General features: G+C 44.1%; 1 protein-coding gene across 8 annotated transcripts; it reads right to left on the minus strand.

Moving 5' to 3' along the window:
- On the minus strand, window positions 1-27,170 carry VGLL3 (vestigial like family member 3). Of its 8 annotated transcripts, XR_015771924.1 has the most exons (6): window positions 27,055-27,169; window positions 26,570-26,791; window positions 17,907-18,162; window positions 12,255-12,743; window positions 4,742-5,673; window positions 1-4,697 (listed from the first exon to the last, which is right to left on the minus strand). XR_015771924.1 is itself a non-coding variant. In XM_088051733.1 (5 exons), exons 1-5 carry the CDS (start codon window positions 27,139-27,141, stop codon window positions 5,630-5,632), a joined length of 960 nt encoding a protein of 319 aa, XP_087907859.1. In that variant the 5' UTR covers window positions 27,142-27,169; the 3' UTR covers window positions 1-5,629. The 8 variants fall into 8 exon arrangements, 7 of the variants coding, with proteins under 7 accessions (XP_087907859.1, XP_087907858.1, XP_087907861.1 ...); XM_088051733.1 differs by having other exon boundaries at window positions 1-5,673; window positions 17,907-18,024; XM_088051732.1 differs by having other exon boundaries at window positions 1-5,673; window positions 17,907-18,159.
- Between the last annotated feature and the right edge of the window lie 226 nt (window positions 27,171-27,396).

The raw sequence follows: 27,396 nt of genomic DNA on the forward strand, positions 1-27,396 counted from the left end.
TTCACATTAAATTATTTATTCAGTAATAAACAGTGACACTTTTCTTTATACAAAGCCCCCACCCCCAAACCCCCATCAGTTTTGATCAGAGGGGCAAACATTTCAATGGAGTTTTGAGGGAAGCAAGGTGGGAAAACAGGTGGGGGGAAGAGAGAGACCCTGATTTGACTGATGGTTTTAAGCAACAGCTACAAAGAGCGAGCAGGGAAAGTGCAGCACAGTTCTGCAGATATTTCACTCCATTACTGTAAACCTCAAACTCCTATAAACACTGGTTGTCTATAGGTACCAAATACCTGAGCCTCAGCTCACCAGGATCAAGGCTGGACCAGCCCCCACTGGACTGCAATTCAAGGTTGGTCCCAACCATCCCAATGCCACTGAAGGTTTCCAAGGCCACAAAGCTGATTTATGTTGGAGGCTCAAGCCTTTGAGCAGGTGCATGAAATAATTGGAGTGTTTTTAATGACCCCCTCCCCATCCCTAAACTTTCTTTATTGGGAGCTGAAAACATAAAAGTGGTGCATTTTCCCAGGGAACTCCAGCCCAGCTTCCAGGGGTCCCACTGTGGTGGCATGGAGACTGCAGAGCAAGAACTGGGAGAGGGTCAGGGGCACTGAGCAGACCAAGGGCAGCTAAAACACGGCTTTCCAAGGACATCTACAGCTCCCCATAGCAACCAGTTCACCCCATAAATATAAACCTGCTAACACAGCCTAAATTCAGTGTGTTGAGCAGTGGCTGCCCAACCATGTACATACAGTTCTGGAGAGGATCATCTCTGCTCTCAGTCCCACCAGCTCAACCTTTCCAGGGCCACTCCTGCCTCTCCTGCATTTTGAACCTTACTTTTTACAGGGGCATCTTCCTGCACCACAACTCTCAGATTGTGCCCATAGGGCTAATATGTAAAAGCAGTATTTATTTTTAAATACTTTCCCGCTTTACATGAGATTTTAGTTCCAAACAACATGCATCATCTTTCTTTAAAAACCCACACACAAACAATACTTATCATCCAAATACCCTTTAGAAGCTCAAAGGCTGACATACAAAAACCAAGAATTCCACTTGAAAAATATATATATTTCTAAGTTGTTTATAAGGAAATATATGTGTTGCTGGCCCATTGATATGGAGCAAAAGCTTGTACCTGAAATTAATTAACCATATTATAGGCTTGTCTGCTGAAAGGCAATATATTGCACCTCTCTACATAACCGCTGATTTCATGATCATCTTTACAGATACAAATCAGGTGATTTGAAAGGGGTTTTTTCATGTGTTTTTGTTGTGTTCATTTCTTTTAACAAGTAGGAAAAAAAAAGCCACTCCTGAGTTAACAGAGAATGCAATAAAATGCCTACATTTTCCATCTCAGATGAGATTTGATGAAGTCATTCACTTCATTTCCAAAGGACATGCATTTGAGGCACGAGAGTGGAACAGAGGGCACCAGGCACAGCTACATGTGAATGTGTATAAATACATTTGTAGAGAAATATATCCATACACATTGAAGAACTGTGGGAGTGGGACAGCAAGACATGTGTAACAGCCTGGAAGCAGAAAGGCTGGGTGAGGCAAGGAAATCCTAAGGGCAGGTTGGGGAAATGTGACATTCCCCTCCCTCTCTGAACGCTGTGATGACAGATCTGTTCTCAGAAGTCTTTTGATGGAAGTGTGGGTGATTGAGACAAAATGCCATTCACTGAGGACCACCTGAACTTGTGTGTTTGGTGAGGGAAGGAATCAGAACAGAGTCCATTTTACTACTGCCAATTATTCATCACTCCAGAAATTCCGGAAATCCAATCTCCAGGGCAGTCAGCGGCTGCACTATTCCATCTTCTTGTTGGGATGGAAATGGGCCATTGGAAAAAACTGGCATCTGCCTCTCAAAAACTGGTAGACAACTTGAACTCTTCCAGTCTTCAAATGAAGACATAAAAATTGATTGAAGATTTCTCAACAGTAACAAGAATAAAATAAAATCCTGGACAACTTTAAGGAGGTCAGTATTTTGAGTTTCTTGAAATAAAACAATCATTTCCCTATGTTCTCCCAGAAACAGTGACCGAGTACAACATGTTTTATAAGCCCTCTCAAAATGAATCATCCACTTTCTTGGGACAGCATCAGAACACACCACACATAAAAAGAATGAAACAACTACTTCAATAACGCATTAAGACACACAACTTATCTGTGACCTGATTTCAAGGGCCTTTTTTTTCCCCTATCTGCAGAAACACAAGCAGTCTCAACCTTTCTGCTCCTTCTCGCTGCCATCGATTCCCCACCACTGCAGGCTCCCCTCCTCTTCCAAGAGCAAAACCGTGGCAGCATCTGCTTCTCATAAGCACTTCTGTGCGTGTGTGTAAGTGTGCGTGTATGGGAAAGGGGGAGAGAAGGAAATCTGCTGAATTTAACTTAAAAGTTTGTCACAGGGAAGGGTGGGGTTGTTTTTTCCCCTTTTCCATCCCTCAAGTTGTAGAACACAGAAGTAGGGCTACTGCTATGCACTTAGGCTTTTCCTTTCTCACTCGTTAGCACAAGGGATAATTAGTGACTGAGGGGGGAAGAAGAATTTATTTCGCTTTCAAAGTTGAGGGACTTGAGCATCAATGGCTACAGAGAACAGCAGGTTTTTATTGGCACTTGTCACCCAGAGTTTGCAGAGGTTCTGCCAGCTCAGTCCCAGGTTCAGCAGCGGAAACTGGGTGCAGAACAGTAGTCCTGGACGTGGAAGAGCCAACAGCTTCCCCACTTCTTCATCCCCACTAACCAACAACTCAGTGATACAATCCAGAAAGAAATTCCAGTGCAAACTGTGGGCCTGTTTCGTTCCTGTCCTGCTTTTCCTTTGACATCTATAGGGAACCAGAGGAGGTTCCCTCATAGTATGAGCTTGTGAAGGGGAAGGCAGTGAGCAGACTGCTCTTGCTAGCCTTTAAACTATTTCAGGAAGTCAAACACACCTCAAAAAGAAATGCTGCCCAAAATTCTTTTGCTACCCCTGCCACCCAAACTCTCCATCCCTGAAGTTCAAAGAGGAGACACTGTCTCTTTCATTTCTACCTTTGCCATGTCCAGGGAAAAAAAACCAAACAAAATAAACCCCACAAATAAACAACAACAAAAAAATAAAAAACAAACACTTAGATTTTTTTTTTCCTCACAGTATTTTCTAATACTGTCAATATTCCTAAGTCAGAATTCTTTTTCTTGAGATATTTCTTGAACTGTACTGTCCTGGTAAGAAAGTGAACTGTGGCAGCTGGTACTCCATTCCCTCCCATACAGTTTTATTACTGCATTATGAATTTATTGACAAATTGAGGAGCTAGCTCCACCAGAGCAGCAATAATATAGAGAACTGTCATGAGAGCGTAATTTATTGAGAGAAAGAAATACTGATGGACTACAAAGATGAGGAAAAAAACCCCACCACATTTAATTCATCATCCCAACACAGAGACTACAACCTTACTACTTTAAAGCAATATTTAAGCATAGTCCATTCAGCATTCATACGCTGTCTCAAACTTCAAATCAGCAAGGTAGAGACTTAAGGGTCTTGCCAAACTGTGATATAATCCTAATGCCTCCAGTGCCAGCATGTCAAGCCCTCTCCCTTGACAAGGAAGAATGCTCAACACCTCACAGGATCAAGTTCAAAAAGCCTGGAGGGAAGCAGCAGTGCAGGGAACCTCGGAGTGGCATGCACTTCCCAACACCCCCCCGCCCCTTTCACACACAGATCCATGTGGTCTCCACCTGACCAAACTACATTTACAATGCTCAGTGCCTTAAAATTGAACTCTTTCTTATCTCAGCCATGTGTTTATATCTTGCTTTTTCTACTCAGACGGTGTGTCTTTCAAACAGGGATGTCTGAGAGCAGTGGTGACAGAAATATAATGCTTTGTGAGAGCCTTGGAAAATATTACAGAGGGACCCTGGGTGCACAGAGCAGAAAGGCAACATCTCCAAGTAATAGCCAGGACCCAGCAGCCCTGATCCTGGGCTCCCCTCAGTCCCATCTAAGCTCATGCTGACACTGGCTGGAGTCCCCAGGGGCCGGGCACGGAGACTGACCCAGCTCCAGCCCACGGTGACCCCACGGCCCTTACCCAGGATTTGTCCACGCTCACCTTGGCTCCAACCAAAGCCTGTATTACACAAGTCAGAGCCAAGGCCCAGGCCAGGGGGGTTTCCCAAGCAGAGGGCTGTGGTTCCACGTGGCCAGGCTGCCTTTCCCCAGCCAGGCCCCGGCGGGCAGGCTCAGCACCTACAGCTGCTCAGGGAACGCAGCTGCGGTCCCGCGGCACAGCCCCGGCCAGGCAAACACATCCTGGAGACAAGTGTAGTGCTTTCCTTGAGCTGCTCAGCACACACAGCAGGCTGGGGGAAAACCTTTTGTTTCCACGAGACACACCTTTTTACATAAACCTGGATGTTTGTTTTTATTTTCCCTGAATTTTGATGTTGTAAGTTACCACCTTGAAATGGCTTAGCTGAAAGTCCTGCCTGTAGGATCATACTGATATTTATGAGGGCCTGCAACATAACCCACAGGGAACTGTGTTCAGCAGCTTCAGTGGATCATAGATGAGGCCCATATTCGTGTCTGATTTAAGACTGTTTGGTCCATTTTGAAAGAAAGGATGGGCTGGGAACGCAGTTGCTGTAACCTCAAGCTTTGCTCTATGCTAAAGGTGTTTGCAGTTGCTGTAACCTCAAGCTTTGCTCTATGCTAAAGGTGTTTGCAGTTGCTGTAACCTCAAGCTTTGCTCTATGCTAAAGGTGTTTGCGAGCTTCTGACAATCAGCACAGCACAAAGCCACCTTCAGAAGCAAGAAAAACAAGACCACTTTTACTACAACCTAACACCAGGAAAAAATATTTGGCTGAAACTTCAGGTGCGAATTACACTTGCTTAAGCTAGAACAAAAGGACAAAAAACATCAGAATCTAGTAATGTGGAAACAAAGGAGTTTAGCTCTTTAAAAAGAAAGGAAAGATAGACATTTGAGGTAACAAACAAAAAACCCAAAATGCACAAATACATCACAGACATCTAAAAATAGCATTTTATACATTTTTGCCAGTGCTTCTCTGAGAGCAAGTTCTTTAAACAGAACTTAACAATTTTACAATTTTTTTTAAAAAAATATGTCATCCTAAAATAGCCCATCGATCCTTACCCAAACTTTCTGTATTTCTACAAAAATAGATGCACAAAGAGCTACAAAATACTGTATTCCTGAAAGAAGGCGCACTGTAGTCAAGGGAGAGTCTTTTTTTCCTGACTATTGAGACTGTTCATAAAAATATCAAGCTGAACAAAACGAAACACTGTTAAAGGAGCAGAAAGGAGTTAGGTTGCCCAGCTGCAGCAGGCTCAGATGAGGAAAGAAAGAAAAGTTAGGTTTCTGGTTTTGTTTCCAACACTCTGGGACCCATAAATGGCCTTACAAATAAAAGGCTCGATAGCAAAACCAGAATAGTTGGCTCTTCATCTTCATGTGTGTCCTTTGCTCCATGCAGAAGGAGTCAACCACTTCTGTGTCACCCACCCTGCTCTGCCAACTCCAGCTCTAGCTGTTCTTAATTTCTCTGCACCTCAGAACCAAGCAGTTTCCTTGCTCTTGTCCTGATGCTGTAGACCTACATTTCAGAAGAGAAGAGGAAAATAATTAGTATTAATAAACATTTGTTGAGTTAATAAATTTGATGTTTTTTTCTTCCCCCTCCACAAGCAACAGAAGTAAAGATAAACAAGTTTTGATTGAATAAATAAATAAATATTTAAAAAAAGACAAAAAAAAAAAAAAACCACCACAATTTAACAGTTTAAAGGGCTTGTTAGCTACTGCTCCAAACTTTTTGGTTTATGAGGGGTAAAATTAAACCATATTGAAGTTTGATTCTGGCTCAAGTGTTTCAGAAATGGTGATAAAGTTCCTGGATGTGCTTCCTTGGTTTGAGCTAATGTGGAGCATGACATGGAGTGAAAAAACCCTCCATAAACTCTGCATCAATCACCCAGTATACAGCAAGCAGTATTTCCAGGCAGGGTCCAGCCACAGACACCATCTCCTCTAGAACATGCCTGGGACACCTCAGGATTTCACAGTTTCTGTGGCATTTCACCTCGCAGAGGAGAGAGGGAAAACGTTCCTGGAGCAGGCAAAAGACCCCAAACGATTTCACCTACAGAGAGCAAGATTTTCAGCCAAGAACGACTAGTGCTTCCACATGGGAAAAATTAATGGTTTTCAGCTTGCATTTGTTGTGAGTTCCTCTAATATTTTCCTTTGTAAAAAAGTGAGGACTATCTAATAAATGTGGTGCGATGTTGTGGCTTTAACATTACAGACTTGGAACCTGTGTTTTAATCTGGGATTTCTCCGCTTCAGAGGGATCCAATCTCTAGATTCACACCTAACGGGGCATAAACCTCAAATCCAGACAATAGAAGGGCAAATTAAATTTCCCAAAGAAGATATTTCTTGCTCATTTACAGGGAAAGTAAAGGACAGAGATGCAGGCACGTATTTTCAGAGCTAGTAAGGCACTCAAGTCTCAATGATTTAAAAACGTGTCCTTTGAAGTTTTGAGGCAAGTAAATCACATTTCATGAAATGAAGGTACATTTCCCACTATAAATCATCATTCCTGCTATACAATCTACCAAGGCACCTGACTTGTTAAGAATTCAGAGTTAATTTCACCACTAACATAAATAGGTGCAACTCCAGACCTCAGTGATGGTGTAACCACCAGAGCTCTGTGTTCATTTGATGTTCAACCTGTGAAAATTGAGAGATCCAAGTGCTAGGCATGGATCTCATTTCCAAATCCAATCACGCAGTGAATATGAAGAAAGACCCGTAAGTTTTCAAAAAGCCTAACAGGCATAGAGGATTCAGATCTGACAACTATCTCCTTGCTTTAAGGTTATGAACAGTTAAATATTTAATGATGATCAGCATTTCAGAGCTGAGCTGCAAAGCAATTAGCACTCACATAAAAGATGAGAGCATATGGCTCTGTCCATGTGAGAATTCCCAAGCAGGGTGCAAACACTTATGTGTCCAGCAGTGAAGAGACAGGGAAAGCAGAGCCCATGGGTGTGGTGTAGCAAACCTTGTTTAGTGCTTTCTGCTCCATTTCACATGCACTTCTACCTGTTTCTTCAGGCTGGAAAAACTAGGATATCCCTCAGCTAGAGCATGCCTACAAAAACACATTCAGAGGCTCTTTATTCAATGAAGATGTCTCCTTGTTGCTTAAGAGCTATTTGTTTCCCTGACAGCATCATACACAGTCAGTCTTAATGAACTGCTGTGAGATCCCTTCAAAGCTCCCTCAAAGTTAGTGATGACAATTTGGGGCTATTTTTCCTCTGCTGCTTGCAATTTTTTTAAAAAAGGATGACCCCAAAAAAAAAAAAAAAAGGGGAGTCAGACAGCAGAAGCCTTTCAAAGCATAAAGGAGTCATTTAAGTTCACCAGCAGAGCACTAAAGGACACCAGAAGCAATGGAAACCTGTAAGAAGAGAAACAGGTTATATTGCTCCTGGCAGCTTAAAAAATATGACACACACACACATGTTTAAGAGCTCTTCCACCTGACAGCAGGGAATAACTAGCAGAACAGGCACCTTCCTAGGCAGGTGTCTTTTGCAAGACACAAATAATTGTAACAAGGAGGTTTAAGGTACAACTACGGACTCTAATCAGCAAGAGAAAACAATCCAAAAAACCAAAGTTGTCCTATTTACAGAACTGAACATGGAACATTTTCCATGCCTTTTCCTCATTATATTCCCGTCTCCTTCAAGGCAAGGTCATCTGCAGTCCTAATACAGAATCCAAGGCGTGCTACTCATCCAGAGCTTCCACGTGCAGTGCAAGTGCTGCAGTACTTTCCTTTTAGCAAGGAAATCCTCACTTGCACTGTATGACCCAGCACTGCCACTCCAGCAAAATTCCCCTTCCTTAGGACACCAGCATTAGAGCTCAGTGCCACACAAACATTCTGTGGGGGGGTTTTTGTGGCAAATTTGTGGGGTGTGTGTGAACAAACATACAGAAAGGATCAGATTGGCCCCTCAAGCTCCAAACTCAATGTATCACACTGACACACAGGCATTTCCAAAAGGGGATTTTCCACAGTAAACCAGGACTGAAGGATGTTGGTTAATTCTTGGTTGGTTAACCCTAAATTTGAAGCTATTCACCTCAGGATAAAGAATGTGCACCTCAGTTTTAACAGATTTACAGCTGTAACTTATGCCAAAGTCCTGCTTTGCTTTTAGTGTGCTGGGGCTGCAGGAAGCCTCCTCCAGCACATCTGTCTGTCAGCAGGACAGGAGATCTTCCTGCAGCAAGGCAAGCTGCTCTGCTCTCCTCCCCAGGGGCTGCCAGCACAGCTGGATCCCACTGCTCACCTGAAGGGCCTGGTGTGCAGGGCACCTCCCTCCCTGCTCCCAAGGAAAGCACTGATGGCTATAACCACCAGCAACACTGCAAGACACAAATTTGCCTTCCCAACCCATGATTTTAAGCGCTGGATGTGGCTTGTGCATCCTCAGTGTAAGCAGTGCTGACACTGGATTACAGCTGAGCTGCAGGCCACGCTGGGGACAGCCTGACCTTGCTTTGCTTGGCACCAGCAGGGCAAGGAACTGAGGCCTAAATCCAAACAATCTGTGCTTATTCCAATGTGTTTGTATCAATGGTTGACATGAAATGTACTCCTCTATTAAGCATTGTAGCTTTTGGAAGGACACTACACACCAGCAGACAAAACCTAGCAGCTTTAAACAGCTCTTGATGCAGACCAGCATTTTATCTAATCCCACTTGTACCGATACAGAAGCATCTAAAAGGGTTAATTTGCAGTCTACAACGTGAGGATTAAGCCACATTTAATGGCAATCAGGTAGCTAAATCCTTCTTCATCCCCTAGAACAGGACCATGTAAATCCAAACAGATGTGCAAGAGAGATCAATAGTTTGTCAGCTCTGCGAAGGGCACGGTGCTGAGGTCCCACACTCCGAGAAACACAAATTCCCAAACAGCACCGTGCATGCAGTGGGAACCTCCTCCCAACCTGTGAAGTGATTCAGCATCATCCATTCCTGAGATGGATTATTTGGCTTGGCATGGCAGGGATTCAACAATGTAGCTGGAAGAGGGTAAGATTACAGCCAGCCTGCCCTGATCCCAACACCGCCATTCCACATAATTCAGCGTGAGGAATTTTGCTAATGTTCCTATAATTCCATGTGACAGTAGCACAAGAAACGTGACCCATGGTAAGAAAAGGGGGAATCAGTTTGTAAGTCAAGGATTCCAAAAGGCAGTGTCCAGGTATAGACCAAATGAACTCTTTTAACATAAAAAACACCTGAATTTCATGGAATCTGATATATTGACAGCTCCACAGGTTATTTTCTCCAGGGATATATGAGCAAACACTTCCAGAACTGACATTCTTGCCACTATGGCCTTACCCTACTCTGGAGAAAGCATTTTATGTCACTAAAAGCCAGCTCAGTTTTCCAGGCCCTTGAGTTTGTAGCCTCTCTGCTGAGATAGCAGTTTGACACTAGAGTTAAATGTAATGAAATGCTGTGTGATGTGGAGATTTGTCCAGTATAACCTGCTTTCCCTGGGACTGCACATGAAGCAAGTCCTGGATGTGACTCCACGTGGTACTTGAGCAGCCCCCTCCTCTCCCCAAACCTTCCCTGGGATGTGCACACAAAACCCTGAGGCAACTCAGCTCCCTCTTCTCTCCAGGCCTGGAGTGCCTGTAACCAAAGCATCTGTCTCAACTGCACAAGCTGCAGCAAGGCTAACAGGGAGCTCAGCCTTCCCTGCCCTTCCCACCTTGGAAAGCACATGTGAGATGAGTGTGCAGGGGAAGAGAAAAAATAATTGTAATGTCACAGGTTTCTGTGCTCCTGCTGTGCTTCATTGCCTGCACCCTTGTTTCGAAAACTGGGGCTGCCTAACAGGGCTCTGCTGTTGTGTTTCAGTATGTGACCCTTTTGAATAGCCTCAAACTAGAGAGACACTGGTCTGCTGAGATTCTCTGTTTCTTCAAACCAGTCACACATTTCCCCTCTTTCTTCTTCCCCACAGGAACTCTTAGACTAAAACCCACACAAATCAAGCATGGGTCAGAAGTTAACAGTTCAGATCTTTTCCACTGCCTCCCACACTGAGCAACCGAAAACATGCAAGGATCCTGACAAAATTAGCACCCAACTGTACCCCTCCACAGGGATTTTCATAAGGAGCAGGCAGCACCAAGCCAAAGCTGTGTTTGTTCTCTAGGGCAGTGCTATCACCCAGTCCTTTTTTGAAGTACTTGCTCTTAAAGAGAAAAACAACTCACAGTCTAGGCTGGACTTGTACCTGAGCCAGGCAGTGGTTTCTCCTGACTAACAATTCCTCACACAGTTCTTGTTCCATCCCCAAAAGGTTACCCAAATACAAGGCCCTGCAGGTGGACTGCTAGGGCTGGGTCCAGGAGGGCTTGTCCCTTACACCAGGGGCAGTCACAGTCTGCTCCTGCCTCAGACAAGGCAGCTCACTCCCCTAATGCAGCTTGTCACACAGGAAAATCTCAATATCCCAGTCAGTTTATCATTTTGTACCCAGAAGTGTAAAATATAATTATTCTTGTATTGCTGGTTTAGCTGGAAGTGTTATTTATATATATAAATTGTCCAGTGTTAAGAATCCTGATAAGCTTTCTCTTAGTTTTATTGACATCAAGACAGCAAGTGGCATAGTATTTAGAGATTACTGGTTCCCAGTTGCTTTAAGGGGAACAGACAGAGCTTTCTAATAGGTTCATAGTATTTCATCTTTAAGAAACAGCCTTTCTTCCCCCACCCACTCTTTGTTCCCCTGCTCACTTATGAAGGCAAAGAAGTGCTTCCACACATTGAACCAGTCAGAGAGAGCTACCAAAAAGGGAGAAAAATAGATACCTTAAGAAAAAGGGAACAAAGATACAAACCCAATGTTTCCTTAATCAGGTAACACACTGTCTTTACGAAGTACTAATCTGCAAGGATTGCTGCTGGTGAGATAAATATCAGACTGAAAAAGGAGCCCCTCAGTGGGGCCTATGAGCTCCAGGATGGATGCACTGGGAACTGAGGGCTGCCAGACTGCTTCTGATACTGACACAAGAGACTGCCACTCAAAGCTCACAGACAGATGGAGTTCATGGTCTGCAGTTCAGACCCTGCAGTGAAGTGGATTTAATCCACACACCTCTGCCTAAACCCTACAGAAAGATGTTTAGTTTGATGGCAAGCACAGCTCAATCAGCACCTCTATTCTCCATGTGATATCTGGATGCTACACAGGAAGGAAATGCTGAGCTGTTCCACCTCAAGATGCAGTCCTCATGTACTCCAAGTTATTAGTTTATTGGAGCTGTTTATTGGTGGATGCACATATGAACGAGCTGAACAAGCTGAAAACTTCCCCATGGAAGCATAATTAATATTTTCCCACAAGACTTAAAAAGAAACAACACAGACCATGTCACAACTCATCTGTCTTGATGGGACCAAGGCAGATAAAGGTCTCTCAGCAGAAGGCAGGGAGAGCTGCCCTGACAGCAATTACAGGAGGGATTCCCCCATTTGGACGCTGCAAGGAGCTCACATCTCTGCTCAAACAAGTCACAGAAAACAAACAAACAAACAAAAACCCCAAACAAACAAACAAAAAATAGTAAAACAACAAAAAACCCTAAAAAACCTCAAAAAAAAACCCCAAAAAAATCCTCAAAAAACCCCCCAAAATAAAAAAAAACACCAAAGAAACCCAAAGAAAACCCAAAGACCTCCAAAAAAACCCCCAAAAAATCTAAAAACCCCAGAACAACAAAAGAACCCAAAGAAAAACAAAACAAAAAGATCACAAAAAAAACCCCAAAACCCAAAAAACAACAAAAAAACAAAACCCACAAAAACCCCAAAACAACAAACAGAAAAAACCCAAAAACACACCACAAAAAACACAAAAAATCAAAGATAGCCTCCCAAAAAACACCCAAAGATTCACCCAAAGAATTAAAAAAAACCCCAAAACCTAAAAAAAACAAACAAAAAAACCAAAAACACACCAAAAAAAAACCCCAAAACCCCCAAAAAATTAAAAAAAGCCCAAAAAAAACTTCCAAAACACCCCAAATGAAAGCATCTCACCTGTATCAAAGCCAAAAGTCGGCACGATGTCCACCGTTCCGTGGAAGGCTCCGGCCCAGGCTGAGGTAGCGCCGCTGCCCGCGGCGGGGTCGGCCTTGCCGCCTTGCTGCGGGCCGGGGATCCGGGCCGCACGCAGCGAGGGCACCAGCAGCGAGCCGTAGCGGGGGTCCCGGGGCTGCCCGGGGTGCTGGGGGTGCACATGGGGGTGGTGCACGTACACCTCGTGCATGTGTGCGTACGAGGGGCTCACCTGAGACGCTAAGGGGTAGTGCCAGGGCTCGGAGGCGGCGGGGGCGGCCGGGCCGGCGCTCTGGTGGAGGCCGTGTCCCGGCCAGCCGCTGGCGTCTGCTGCCGGGAAGGTGCCTGGTGCGGTCACGGGAAAATCGGGGTGCACTCCGCTCAAGCAGGGAGGAGGAGGAGGAGGCTGGTAAGAGCTGGTCCAAAACGAGGTTGGGAATCCGCTCCTTTGGCTTGAAATTGCTGAGCTTTCTGGTGGGGAGGAAAGAAGTGAAGTGTGAGCGAAGCTGAACCACGCGTTTCGTGACAAAGACCCCGCGACGATTTGCCACTCTCTGAAGTTTGTAACGCTGAACTCAAGCTTCCTCAGTAAGTACAGAATCACAGCACATTTGAGGTAGGAGGATTGTCTACTCCAATTTCCCTGCTCCAGAGGGGTCACCTGGAGCAGATGTCCAGGACCATGTCCAGTCAGATTTTAAGTGAGTTCCAGACTCCACAGCCTCTCCAAAAAAGTCCCCCAAAACAACAACCGACCTAAAAAACTCAACAAAACAAAAAGTTTTCTTGTATTCAGATGGAATTTCCTGTTTTCTAATCTCTCTGCCTATTGCCTCCTGCTCTGTGAGCAAGCATTGCTGAAGGGAGCCTGGCTCCCCGATCTTCATTCCCTCCCATCAGGATTTTATATACATTGGATTTCCCCCCACCCCAAGAAGATTTTTCTTCTTCAGGCTGTAGAGTCAGAGCCCTCTCAGGATCTTGGTACAAAAATTGTGAGGAGAGGCTAACTCCTGCCCAGACTACAGCACATCAGTCAGAAAGGTTGCAAATGCTTCTGAGGAAAGAGAACCAGCTCACACTGCAGAACAGGAAACATTTGGCTAGAAGAATCCCTGATTTTGCATGCTTTGATGGGATAAAGGTTGTATCTAACACAGCTTATGCAAGTCCTTTATAGAATAAATTATGATGCCCTCTCCCAACAGGATCATACAAGCAAGAACCATCTATGTAGCTCAGCAAGGTTTTTGTCAGAACTAAAAGCTGCTTCTTTCAGCTAGGGCTCAGCTCATATTTAAATGGATTCCAATACCTCTACATTATGAAATCACATTCTAAAAATTCCTCTTTTGAAGGAGCAGTTAGTGTTTTTGATGTGTAGCAAAGTCTTGGCTTCTCCATTCTCACAAACCTCTTGCCAGCTCATGCTAGAAAGTACTGCTTCATGCAATATGTCTCAGCTCCAACAGCATTTTTTTTGGTCAAAGATGGAAACATAAAAATACAGAACTTCACCTCTGATGAAAGAACAGTCATAAAAATAGCCTATGGAGAAATAAAGCCAGGGAAGTTTAATATTTGATGAGGCCAGGAATCCTCTGTTCCTCATAACTTTTGTAAAAGTGCTTTTTTTTCTTTAAATCACCTTTTGTTTTGCTTTGTTTAATAAGCAGCTGGAATGAGACTTGGGTGAAGACACCATTGAGAATGAACACATTCTTCAAACACTCCTGCCTCTGAACTTTGCTTATACAAAAATATTTTGGAAGCAAAAAACTCGAAAGTATTTTCTGACTGCGTCACACTCGTGTCTCTGTTTTAAAATGCATTAAAATCACAGAAATTTTTCCATACATCAATTGGCTTTGATTTAGGCAGCTTATTGAGTCTGATTAACTTCTGATATTGGAAGCAAACTTTGCAAACATACCATGGACAAACGTTGTGGATGCTTTGTGCCAAAATGCTTCAGAGGCTGCAAACTTATCTGGCAAATGCATCCCAACATGGTTTTTCTTCAAAAGGTTGGGTAGTTCTTAGCAATGGATTTCTCTTGCAATTCATGCTTGAAGACTGGAGAGAGCTTCAAGCATATTACAGAAGCCTCAGCACTCCTCCAAAATTGGTATTATTCCTTGTTTGTAAACCATTCCTTGTAATAAGGGATTACACTGAGGTGGAGAACATGTATGGATTGTGCTGTTGGCAGCAGGGCTGACACGAAAAAAAAAAACAGCCAAACTTCATGTCCAGTCTGTTGTTTTTCACACTACTTAACAGAGGAGCACAGCTTGACAATGCTCTGCCAGTATTCTGGAAAATTAACCTCTGTAATTGAGTTTTTGAAAACTATCTGGCTGTTATCTGCACGGAAAAGCCCTAAATCCAAAGCGCTGCACTTCAAAAAGGCACAGAAAAACCACAAAGTATCCGCAGGACAGCTTCAGTAACAGGAGAGAGCACTTTAAACCACTGGATCTGCCAGCCTGAATTCATCCCAGATTGCATAACAGCTTGGCTTTGCCAGTCATGCAGGAGGTCTAGGCCATGGAAAACCTTTGGCCATCTCCGTTTTTCAAACCTGTGCAGGTTTCACAAAGCCATCGCTGCTGCCTGACACTGTCAGGGGCCAGCCCGTGACACCACCCTCGCTGGAAAGGTCAGTCCTGTCACTGGACACGCAGGTTCCATCCAGATTATACAAACATGCAGGAAAATTCCACCCACCCCGAGCACTCAGGGATATCTGGCCTCTGTGGAACAGGGAGAAACAGCCACTTCTACACTGCCCTTGGGAAAGAAAAAAAAATAAAAATAATAATAATGATTAAAAAAAAAAATACCTCTGTGCTCCCATGGCCTTTCAGGAGGCATTTAACAAAAACTGTCTGCCAATAAAGATGCTACAGTTACCACAACTTCCTACCCTAAGTACAGGGAGGCAGGGACAAGGCAACTTCCCAGAGACCACGGAGTTGTGGCTGGTGCAAATGCCATGGTGGCCAACCCAAATGTTCATAACACACACTGAAAACACGCCAGAAGTGCACACGCTGGGAAGGAGACAACGCATGGATCTTTCTATACTACAACATCAGCTCTCACTTAAGGCAAGAGGGAAGAAAAGTAAGCTAGAAAAACAACCCAACGCTTTCATCAAGGAAAAAACATGTTGATAAAAATGCCATTAAACTAATATTAATGTCAAGGTATCACTAGCATCCACAAAATATTTCAGGCAGCTACCCCTAAAATTGAATATTCACATTACTCGAGCCTGTTGTAGGGAATTGTATTTTATAAAAAAAATCAGCTTCAAAATAATTTTAGCCTAACTTGAACAGTAGTTTCAACATAAAAATTATGAAAACAGGTTTTTATCAGAACAATAAGTTCTAATTTTTATATGTAAGTAAATTCCTTCCTCAAAACAAACTAAAAAAATCACCTGCAATATCACCTTAACGATAAAATCAGAGTTTGTGTTTTCATCAGAACACCTTATAAAAAAAAAGGAAGAAAGAAAATAATGAAAAAAAAAGATTAAAAAAAGTCAAAAACATTGCTAATCCCTCCTTTCAGATAAAGGAGAAAATTAAGTGAGCTGGGGAGCCAGTTCATGCTCACACACTTTACACTGAAACCAGTTCCTCTCAAAACAGCTATTGCAAAAAGCTTTTTTTCTTCCTAAAGTATCTCCAAGTAACTAAGTAATTCACAGAAATTCAGACTACCCAAGGTTATTTATGGAAGAACTTCAAGTTAATCATGCTTTAACTTCTTTAGGTAATGGGATACAAACTCACATTCATGTGCTGTAACCAAGCATCTTTGATACTGTGCATAAACCACAAGACCAAGATGTCAGTGTTGGTCCTTCCCCATTGTATTCAAACAGAATATCTCAGAAACCCATTTGGGCCTGATAAAGCTCATGTCAGCTTCTCTCCTCTGGAGCAGCACATGCCCTCAGCTCCCAGAGGCTCCCCAGGGATTTTCACACCCCCTCAGCAGGTGCAGGGATGGCACAGGGTGGATCTCCTTACTTTATTCCCAGAAGATGTTCAGGGCACACCAACCTCCATTCCGCACTGAGGACACGGGGCACACGGGGTCAGGAGGCAGCATGGCTGGAGAACCCTCACACCAGGCCACCCATGTCCCCTGCAGAGCCCTCTGGGGATGGCTGTGGAACCACAGAGGGGGGACAGGGAAAAACAACAGGGTATGTCTGAGGCCAAAGGGAAGACACGCGACCCCACCCACAGAACATCCCCAAGCTCGCTGAAGAGGGCTTGCTGTGGGCATGGGGTCTCTCTGGGGACCGCCTTGATCCCATTGCTAAAACATTTATAGCCTGTCTGGGCCATTTATAAATGCTCCAGTCTCCTTTTTAGTAAGAATAGGTTCAATCCTGCTCTCAGTCGAGTCAACAGAAAACTTCCCATTAACGTTAATGGTCCCAGCTCAAGCCATAAATTCCTCTAGCTCCCCAGCCACTTGTGCTGACCTTTGCTTAAACTTCCTCGGATTTGTCATCATCCTTCTGGAAAGCAAGTCTTTTTGTGCTATTTTTCTCTTCACAGTTGCTTTTCAAATATCCCGTCTCTCTTTAGTATCTGTGGCTTTCATCAATGCCTCCACATTGCTGATTGGGAACACCACTGCTCCTGCTCAGATCCCACCAGCACCTCTCTCACCAGCCCAGTGTAAGGCCACTGCTCACCATGCTTAGGTTGCACCCCTCTGCCAGTCCACATAAGGATGTGATCAGAAATAATGCAGCTGTGGGGATCTTAAAGAACACCCAGACTGCCACATCCAGCAAAATGGAAAAAGCAACTTACTGCCACACTTTTTCCAGTTTGGAAGTCTTGTCTGTAAGGGCTACCGAGTGTCTCTGGCAAGATCTGCTCTTTGTCACACCAATACATAAAAGGTATATAGGCATAACAAGGGGTAAGTGTTAGGAGAGTGAGGAAATGGCTTGCAGAACCTACCACATTTCTCCTCCCTGCATGGAGGCAGGGCAATGTCATGCCCATTTTACACTCAGCAAGCCGTAACATCGTCTGTACCTCTCCCACAAGCAAAGCTGCAATGGAAAACAGCACATGGCTGCAGCCACAGGAGCCAGGGCTTGCCCCCCAGCCTATTCCATCCTGTGCTGGCTCCTCACCACCTGGAAAGCAGCCGTGGACAAATCCTGATCACCTGGCAAAGTCACTGAAAAGGCTGCATAGGTTTCCTTCATGTCCAAGGCCAGCACCCCAAACAGCTTTGCTCTGGCCTCTCAGGCCAAGTTTCACACTTGGAGCTAATAAAAAAAAAGCCTCCAACCTCGCAGCAGACGTTTGTGAAGCCACGTTGAGCCCCCTCCCACCCAGCCCCTGGCAGAGACAGGATATGGCAGGAGCGGGAGACCCCTGCTCCTTCCATGCCTTTGGCTGCTCTCTCCCCCTTTAACACCTCAGATCACTCAACCCAAGAAGCTCCTCAGTCCTTGGAGATTCTAGGGGGATTTTTCCACTTCCACAGAGAAGTGGAATTTCAGCTGCAATGCAATGTGTGTTACTGCAATGCAGCCTGAGTCAGCCACGCCACGGAGAGCGAGCTCCTGCCCCCTCTTACCTCTCCACAGAGGATTCAGCCCTGCCTTGCTCTTGGAAAGGGCAGTCTCTGAATTGAAGCTACTGGCTTGGCTCAAAGCTCTCGAGAAGTGTTCATCCACCACTGAACCAATGTCTCCCTGGAAGTAAGTGAACAGGACACAGCGAGAGTTCAGGTACTCCATCTCGGCAGGCTGGTCTTTCTCATCCTCCTCCTGCTTGCTGGGAAGGGTCACTTCCAGAGACTCCTGCATCTTGTTGTACACAGCTAACTTCTTCTGGGATTAGAAACAAAACAAACAAGAGATGTATCAGTGATAGCACTCAGTGGAAGCTCAACATATGGTTTCCTTAACAAAAAAAATAACTGACTGCACTGAATAATGTAATATTCACTTTGTAATTAAATTTGGACTTCCAGGATACCTCACACTGGCATTTCACAAAGAAGAGAATTCCAGTGCCCACTTAAGAGTCTCCATTCCTCTCACACAGATGGACCCGCTTCTCAGGCATGTTTCACAACCACAATTTATCAGCACCAGCTTTCACTCAATACTTTCAAAAGAAAGCAGACAGCTAACAGCTCCCTCCTGACTCCCACCTGGAGAGAATATTCCATCAATAAAGGCTACAGAGGTCAAGCCCAGCTCTGTGGAAGGGTGGCCAGATACACAGCATCTGCACTTCACATATCCAGCTGGGCAAGCACCAGGTTTCTCCAGGCACACTCCTCCAACTGAGCTTTCAGGGCCCTCTGGATTCCCCACACTTACTGCTGAAGCTGTGAAGGTGGGAGAGTTTCCTGCTTCCTGAAAAATTTTCTACTCTATTATGCAACTCCACAAAATGCGTAAGTTTTCACTCACTGACAACAGAATATTTATCACAGAAGTTGTACCTTGGGGTCATGACCGGGACTTGGTCAGGGGTTTGAGAGCTTAGTTTTTTGGTTGGTTTGGGGTGGTTTGTTGCTGTTTTGAGGTTGTGGTGGGAAGGGTTTCTTTTCCTTTTCCATTTTTTTTTTTTTAACACCAGCTTTTGGAAAAAAAGGTAAAAAAATTTAAGTCACAAAAAATTAAACATGTGATCTGGGGGAAGAGGGGGATTGACAAGTCCACAAACACATGCAGAAAAATCCACCCCAAACCAAAAACACAGAGAAGCATACAAAAAAGTAAAACCCTCACAAGCCATCTGTGAATGGCTATTTCAGAATCTTCTCTCTCTCTCTCTCAAATCAAACCTAAATGTCAAAATAAATGTGTGTGAAGATCCATTTTGCATGGAACATATTTTTCAGATGTTCCACTTTACAACTGTTTTCACAGAAAAAAAAAAAAAACCCTCTCCCCACAACAGTCAAGCTGCAGGAATCCTAGCTTTTAGCTAGCCAGCCATTTCTACAGCTGACTTTACACACAAGCACTTTCAGGAACCCAAAAACAACTACAGTCCATATGCAGAAGCATTCCTACAGAATTACAGTTTGACTTATCTTTAATGGTTAGCTTGGCAACACTCTAGCGCCATCAGAATCTCTTTAAGTTTATGGCTTTTTTTACCCTTTTTCCAAAGTAGTTCTATAGAAAAAGTTAAACAACTACACAGTCTATAAAGTTTCATTTTTACAATAAGTATGCTTGTACGATTTTAAAATAATCAAAAGTCGTTTTCTGACCTTGTGTACCATCAATACATTTAAATTCGGTGCTTTCTAAATTCACACAATCCGATACAAATTCTCTCACTGCAGTATAAAATGCTCCAGAGCGAAGTCTTAATTATGAATGGTTATTTTAAAAAAATAACTGCAAGAAAGAGCTATTGACAAGTGGAATTAAAACCTATTCCACATAAGGCTCACAGCAACTTAAGCAACGTATCTGACATTCCAGTGGGTAAGCTGATAAATGTAAAACAGCTCAGTGATACCATTAATTCAGATGCTGTTGCACAAAATGCAGTGAGGGACGTATATAATTTTGTTTCAGTTGGGGATATCCAGGCAAAGGCCTGGAATTCCAGTAAATCTGTGCTGCACAAAGCAAGTTATACCGTGGCTCAGTTTAGCACAATATTGCTTAGACTTATGGGAGAACTGCTGGGATTCACTAATAAAAATAAATAAACAAAAATACAGAAATGGCAAAATAAAGCAGTTTTACTAGAAACTAGAATTGCTAAAATGAAACAGTCTGAGGCTGTAAAGATATTTTTGCAAAATGCGGAATTTGGGGTAACCTGCACTTTTTTTGGAAGTGCTTAGTGCCTTCTGTAAACAAGCAAACGTTTCAGGGAAGTTCTCCTAATATTTGCTACTAAAAATACTAGTAAATAAAAATACTAATAAATGCTTACTAGGACATCACTCAGTGTGAGCTTCATGGTTTTGCCTGAGTAATCACAGACCCCTGAGACTTCAGAAAGACAGAAACAGTCGCAGGGCAAGTGGCTGGGGAGGGTGCTTTTCTCATTTTTGGTTTTGGTTGGGCTTTGTTTTTTAACTAGAGACCAAGTACGAAAGAGATCCTCTAGAGAAATCTAAATAGGTCTATTACACACCTTGAACAGAGGCAGCACAGGGTAAAAGCTGCCTCCCATCCCTGCAGGTGCTTGCAGTGATGCTGCAGTTATGCAAATGCAGACACGAGCACGCAATTACAGACAGACACACAGCGCTAATACAGCCCCTGGCTTGACTTGGTGATCAGGAAGGAAGTCTTTCAATGTTCCTATACAGGGACTGGAGCTCAGGAAATTAAAACTTATCTCCAGAGTCGCTTCTCTGCGCAGGAATGTTCCCCCTTCCACAGCTTAGGAATCTAATTCTTTTTCCATTTCAACTCTCTTCCCTCCCCTCCAGTCCACGGGCAGTCATTACAAGATGCTCTGAGCATTTGCTCCTTTCAAAAACACCAAATCTGACCTTTTTTTTAAATGTAAAAAACCCAGATAATAGGACTGATGGACAAGAACAAGGCCCTGTGTGTGGATTGAAGTTATTTACAGTACAAAGTTGTGGTTTGCAGTGAGTTATTTGCAAAGGATAAGAATTCTAAATTAAAAGGTTTTTCAAAACAGCAAGCCCGTAATCAGACACAGATCTAATTAATCTGCATTTCAGGAAGATATTATCAGCCTGCAATTACAAAACTCTTTAAATCAGACACTACAGTGAGAGAAAGTGACTCAAGTTTTCCTTGTATGCAATGCATATACATCCTTTGATAAGGTGAGGGTTTTTTCTCCCAACTCACCTAAAATACCCTGTTTGCACATAAATTCCCTAATTTTTGTTCTGACCTTAACAGTAATCTTCTCGCAGTATTTTTGACTGCAGTTGCATGAGTGGAAAACTATGCAAGATCATCAGCTGCTAAATGAATTTGTCCCACAATCATAGGGTGTGAGGGAACAATACCAAAAAACCCCCACAAACACTGGGTAGGTTTATGGCAACTAATCTCAGCTAGTCCAGTTTCACTTGTACTTTTTCGTTTGAACAGTTCTAGTACATATTTAAACAGCCAACTGCATCTGTAATTACTTTGTAAAGAGTATGTTCTGACCAAACACGGTGTTATCTCTTGTCAGTGTTCAGTACTTGAATATATTCATTAAATATATTTTAATATATTCATTTAATATATTCATTAAATACAGATTTCCCTTCCTTACACTAAAGACTGATATTAAGCAGCTTCTGAAAAACAGAGCAAACACCCAAAATCTTATCTTGGCCAAGACACAGAATACAGAATTTAAGTAGAAAACAGGGAAATTCAGTGTCTATATCCTTTATATAACAGACCCTAGTTCATGGCTGAAATGGTACAATCTCTGGGTGAGTAGAGCTGTACAGCCCAGACTGAATTCAGCTTCAACCAATATTATATTATTTTTACTTCATACATTCACAAACAGGTAATTCCAAAGAAAATTTAAACCCTTCAAATCATACAACAAAAGGAAACTGAAGATCAACACCGTATCACTGCTGATATGGGAATATAAAGAATAAAGTTTATTCTAAACAATCATTATCCTGTCTTCCTGAGCACTTTTACACCAAGAAAACATTTAGTCCAAAATCTCGCACAAAACCCTCACCTTGAAGATTCCTGCTGTTTTCTGACATACCCTACCCAGAACCAGGCAAAACTGTTCTCATGCAGTGAAACGTTGGCCACATTAAAGCCTGTGGCAAAAGTCCAACTGACTTCAAGGGTCCTGGGTCTCACCCAGAGTGTCTGGTAAAAATGTCAGAGCATTCCTCTTCGCAAATCGAAAAAAAATTCACTGCCAGCAGAAACCAGTTAGTAGCCAGCAAAACAACAACAGCAAAAACAAAACAAAAAAATAAACAAAAAAAACCCCACACCAAAACAAAGAAAAAAAAACAAACCATACTTTGATAACAGAAAAGGTTTTACTTTAGCCAAGTTTGAATCAAAAATTCAGGCCAGCTCTTACTTTTCATATAAACTGGTTGCCTTTTCCTACAATTTATTATCTCCATACATGCCACCATATAGCATATGGTCCTTTATGCTCCCAAGCAAGAAATTCTGGTGTGCCTGTGGCCACCTGTTACAGATTTTCCATTAGAAAAAGAACAGGAACCAAAAATAAAGAATAACTACGCTGAGGAAACACTATATGACCCTATCCTGAGAAAAAGGCTGTCATTTGACATAAGCTTCTGAGAAGGAATTCCAGCAACAAACTCGAGGCAAATCCTCAGACAGTCCTCCATTTGTGGCGCTGTCTGCCAAGCAGGCTCCTATTGATAACACAGAAAGTATTCAAGGAAGAAGACAATTCCAAGCAATCAGGGCACTCAGTGCTGGGCCTGAAAGATGCATTTATGGCACTGCCCTGAAAACATGAAACAGTAACTTCTACCCACACAAATGAGCAAGGTGAGAGCTTGTTTTCAGCTGAGCCACTGGATTTGTAGAGGTAGAGCCTGGAAGTGTTGCTATGCTCTGCTGATGGAGGGACGTGGTGGAAAAAATAATGAATTTACACACCTTTGGCTGTACATGTAAACAGAAATGTACCCTTAAATTTTATGTAGCTAGAGAAAGAACAAACAGAATTTGGTCCAGTCAGAACGACAGAGTAAAGTGAGCCAAACTTCTTAAACCAGCGATGTCTTGTGTGATTGAACCAAAAAAAATCAACCAACAAAACCTCACACTCAGGGCAAGACATGACACAGGTTTTACATCCTGTAAATCTGAGAGGAGATGAGTTATATAGCTTCCAGAGAAGTTAGCAGAGCAAACAGCAAAGGAAGAGCCTTGAGAAAGAATGTGAACTGCAAAAATTGAATGTGAAGCCACGCTCTGCTGTTACCTGCCGTCAGACACTGCTGACTTCCATGCAGCATAAGCAGTAATAATAAGCCCATCCTCAAAAGCTGGGGGCACATGATGCACAGAATTTCACCGAAAAAACAAGTTACAGTATGTGAACTGGGGTTTAGCCACAGCCAGCTGACACAGCATCAAATGTGACCTGTCCTTGTCTGCAAATCTGTCAGTTTGGAAGGAAGAGCCGAGTTAGTGACCTAAATTGCTAACGAAGACAAGGCCTTATCTGGACAAAGTCAGTCTACAGCACTGCCAGCAGAAAGTCTGACTTGAGCATATCACAACGCCTTACGCAAGACTTGATTTAGCAAGGACGGTGTTGGCTTAGACGTTGGCTTGCCTCTACATACCATGGAGAAATTCCAAAACTACCATTTACTGTAACTTCCCATTCCTAAGGCCTTTAGCTGGTGTGTCAGTGAGCCAGGGTGAGTCCTACCTGAGCCCCAGCCCTGCAAGCTTGCTGTGCCCAGGCTGACGTGACACGACAAGCCGTCCCCGCGTGCCGGGAAAACAACGGGATTCTGCTCCAGTAACTTACGCGTTTCCAAAGCCGCTCCGAATTCCCTTACACCCATTCCTCACCCAACCCCTAGGAAAGCCAAAGCTCGCTACTACAGCTGCACAGCCCCTCAGCAAAGTGGACAGCAAAGAGCATTTTCATTTTGCCAGTCTGCAGGGTTTTACCCTCACGCCTGCACAGCTCCCCACCGACTCAAACACATTTGTATCCTGACACTGGCACACACTCGCTCCGTCTTCTTGCAATGGAGTATGGTAATCCCGATTTATCCGTAAAATTAGGGCCACACCCCATTTTCATCAGCTCTTTCTGGCACCATACGAGCATGTATATACCCATGTTTCGCTTGCTTCCCTCCAGCAAGCACCCTGGACTTGAGCAATCTCAAAGATCTAAGGTGCTAAGCCTCCACTCCCATTAACATTCAAGAGGAATTCAGGCTCCAGTCCATTTAGAGCTTTAAAAAAAAAAAAGAAAAAATAAAATCTCATCTAAATTAACTTGCCAGCAAGTCCTTTCCTGGCTAAGGACGAGTGAAAGCTACGTTTCCAGAAACTCTGCCTTTCTGTGCATGGCAAAAATCAACTCCGTGCTGATTTTAAAGGAGGAAAAAAATACGGACACAGAAATACGGGAATAACTTTAGTGTGGGGAAACTTTAAAAAGGCACGATGGACCACCCCCTAAAGCTACAACACTTCTGCACAACCCAGGTGCACACTAGTCCATCATTTAAAAGCAGTCTGAAACTTCCCATTAAAAGAAGAAAAAAAAGGAGACAACCATTTGAACTGCCCCTGACCCACAGAAACGCGACACGTTTGGCTCTGCAGAGAGATCCCAGGGTCCAGAACTTGAGCCTGCGATGGCAGCTCCACAATTAAAGAGCTGCTTGGCTCTTTAAAGCACACAGAACTGATTTCCAAAGCTGGCATAACCAATTAAACACTTGAGATGGGTTTGCTACAAATACCTGTGGAGATACACAGGCTTTAGTTAAGAGTAACACGCCTGTGTCTCCTTGCCCTGAGAAGAGCAGGAAAACCAGCAGCAGCACAGCGTGGAAGAGCTTTCTGTCTCAGAAAACAAACTGAAAGACACCAGCATAGTACAATACCACTGAAAAATGCCTTGGTGGAGTCCACAGATATTTTAAGGGTGAGCTCCATTTTATCATGTCCAATGCAGAGACTTATTTTTAAGATATCCCACTAATTCATCTTCCCTCACTGTTATTTTTAAACCACAGCTTTAATTCCAGCAAAGAGGAACATTCTTTAAAATGGTCATCATCCTCACAAAGAGTGCAGGAGAGTTTTACATGTTGAACACATGTGTAAGAACCAAAAACCTGGCAACAGATTCTTCATTTTTTTTTGTTACATTCTCTACCACTTGATTAAGCATCTCTGACAGGACAATTCTGAAGGAACAGACACTTGCAAAATGTCGCTCGTTACCCAAACAATAAATCTTGATGCATGACGAGTTCATTCTATATTTACTTTTTTTTTTTTTAATTTAGAAAACATTGCATTCAGAGAAAATACATAAACCACTCTAAAGTTAGCAGCTGTTAGAAGTAGAGGGTGCAACACTTTCTTCAGCAACAACAGTTCGGCTTTTCAGTCTGGCATCCAAACAGCTTGTGAAGACCCTCCAGCTCCAAGTGTGTTAGGAAAACCAGGGCAACCAGGATTAACTAAATTAAATTAAACTGTCAATAACATGTAGAATAGCCATGTTTAGAAAGCTTTTAGGTGGGAATGTGATATACCGTGCCAGCCAAGACTCAAGAGCTGTATTGGCTCATCAGAGCTATCTACGTTTCTTGCCTTGCTTTTCTACCTTTACTTGTTAAACACCATAAGCCAAGAGAAATCAGTTTCCTTAAAATAAACTTTAAAGAAACTTCAGTGCTCATTAGGGCACCCCTAGAACATTTTATATATGGCCCTGCTTTTGGATGAGGAAGAAATTTTATACTTATGCTTAAAAATAAAAAGCACTTGCACGTGACACAGTCATTTAATAGATTTCTCCCGTACTAAGTGTTCTACAGATCTGGAAGAAAAATACAGACAACCACTTCCAGAGTTAAATGTCAGAAAGCTCAGCAGAGTTTCAATTGCAGTTTTCTACTTCTAGGTCTCTCGGTCAGAGAATCAGGCTGTTAGTGATTATTTATTAATTTTCCCCCCAGATCACACAGGCTATGAACTGGAAACCCAGATATCCAAATGCAAACTTCACAAGTAAAATTACTGCACAGACAGAAGCTTCTGCTAGATCTGACCCAGATTAGCAAAGAAGTAACAGCAAAGGCACTCTGCAAGAGACAGAAATCACAAGTTTTCCAGAGCTCGCGTTCAGAGTGAACAACATGAGCAACCTGGACAAGTTCACTGGGATATCGTTACTGTAAACGAGCTCTCTGTCTCAATAAAGGAAAAAATCAGCAGTACACGATAGGAATTTTAATGTTTTAGCCCATACTCGTGTCTCCCAAGCAAGTTGATACTAGGGGTCACTTCCCATGTACGGAGAAAACAATCTTCATGGATAATAATGATAAAACCTTATGGAATGCAGCAACAACCAAAAAATGTATTCTCAGATGACTACATTAGGGCCAAGTCAATATTAGTCCCACTTCACCCACGCACTGCATAGTCTAAAAATGCTGTCAGCCCGATAAGAATTTCCTGATTCACTTAAAAAAAAAAAAAAAAATAAATAAAAAAATAAAAAAAAGGAGGGAAAAAAAATATATCTAATCACCAAATTCAGCTGGAAACTCGCCGCAGACGATCTTGCAGGAGCGCCGGGGTGAGCGGCGCGGGTCCCGTTCCGCCCGTGTGCGCTCCCGCGGACCGCAGGCTCGGGGCGAGCGGGGCGAGCCAGCGAGCACGGCCGACAGAAGGGGGACAGCAGCAAGGAAATAACTTTTTCCTCCTGCCCCGCGCCAGCTGAGCGAGCCAACATTCCGCCAGATGCAAGAATCTGGGGGAAAAAAATAATTTCTTCTTGTCAGAAAGGCGCTTACCAGGCTCCGTTGCTCCGGGGCACCCTCCGCAGCTCCCCGCATCTCCAAATCAGGCCGGGGGCTGCGGAGCGCATCGCTGGCTGGCCGGGGCGGAGGTCTCCGCCCAGGGCACCCAGCGATGCGCCATGCTCCCGCCGAGGCGGGGAGGCTCCCCAAAAAGCCCCCGCACCTCCCAGCCCTCCGCAGCGCGGCCCCTCGCCCTGCCCTCCCCGCGGCTCACCTGCGCGCAGCCGGGCGCGGCCGCATAGCGGGGCGCCCCGCACGCCGCCGGGGCGGGCTGCTGCATGGCCACGTCCGAGCAGCTCATGGCCGCGGCCGCCCCGCGCCACCGCCGTCTCCCCCTTCCTCTTCTCCCTCCTTCAGCCGCTGCTCCCGCTCCCCGGCGCGGGGCGGCCGCGGCCAGGCGCCGCTCAGCCCCGGCTGCCGGCGCATCTTCGGCGGCCGCCGCGCCCCGCGCCCGCACTTATAGCGCGGCGGGGCTGAGCGGAGCGCCCCGGCGGCCGCGGCGGCGGCGGCGGCAGCGCCGCGGGGCGGGGACGGCACCGGGCCCCGCCCGCCCGCT

The sequence above is a fragment of the Pseudopodoces humilis genome, chromosome 2 (assembly GCF_049639895.1).
Source record: "Pseudopodoces humilis isolate 2021_Gansu_Grassland_sample_001 chromosome 2, ASM4963989v1, whole genome shotgun sequence".
NCBI classification, from domain to species: domain Eukaryota; kingdom Metazoa; phylum Chordata; class Aves; order Passeriformes; family Paridae; genus Pseudopodoces; species Pseudopodoces humilis.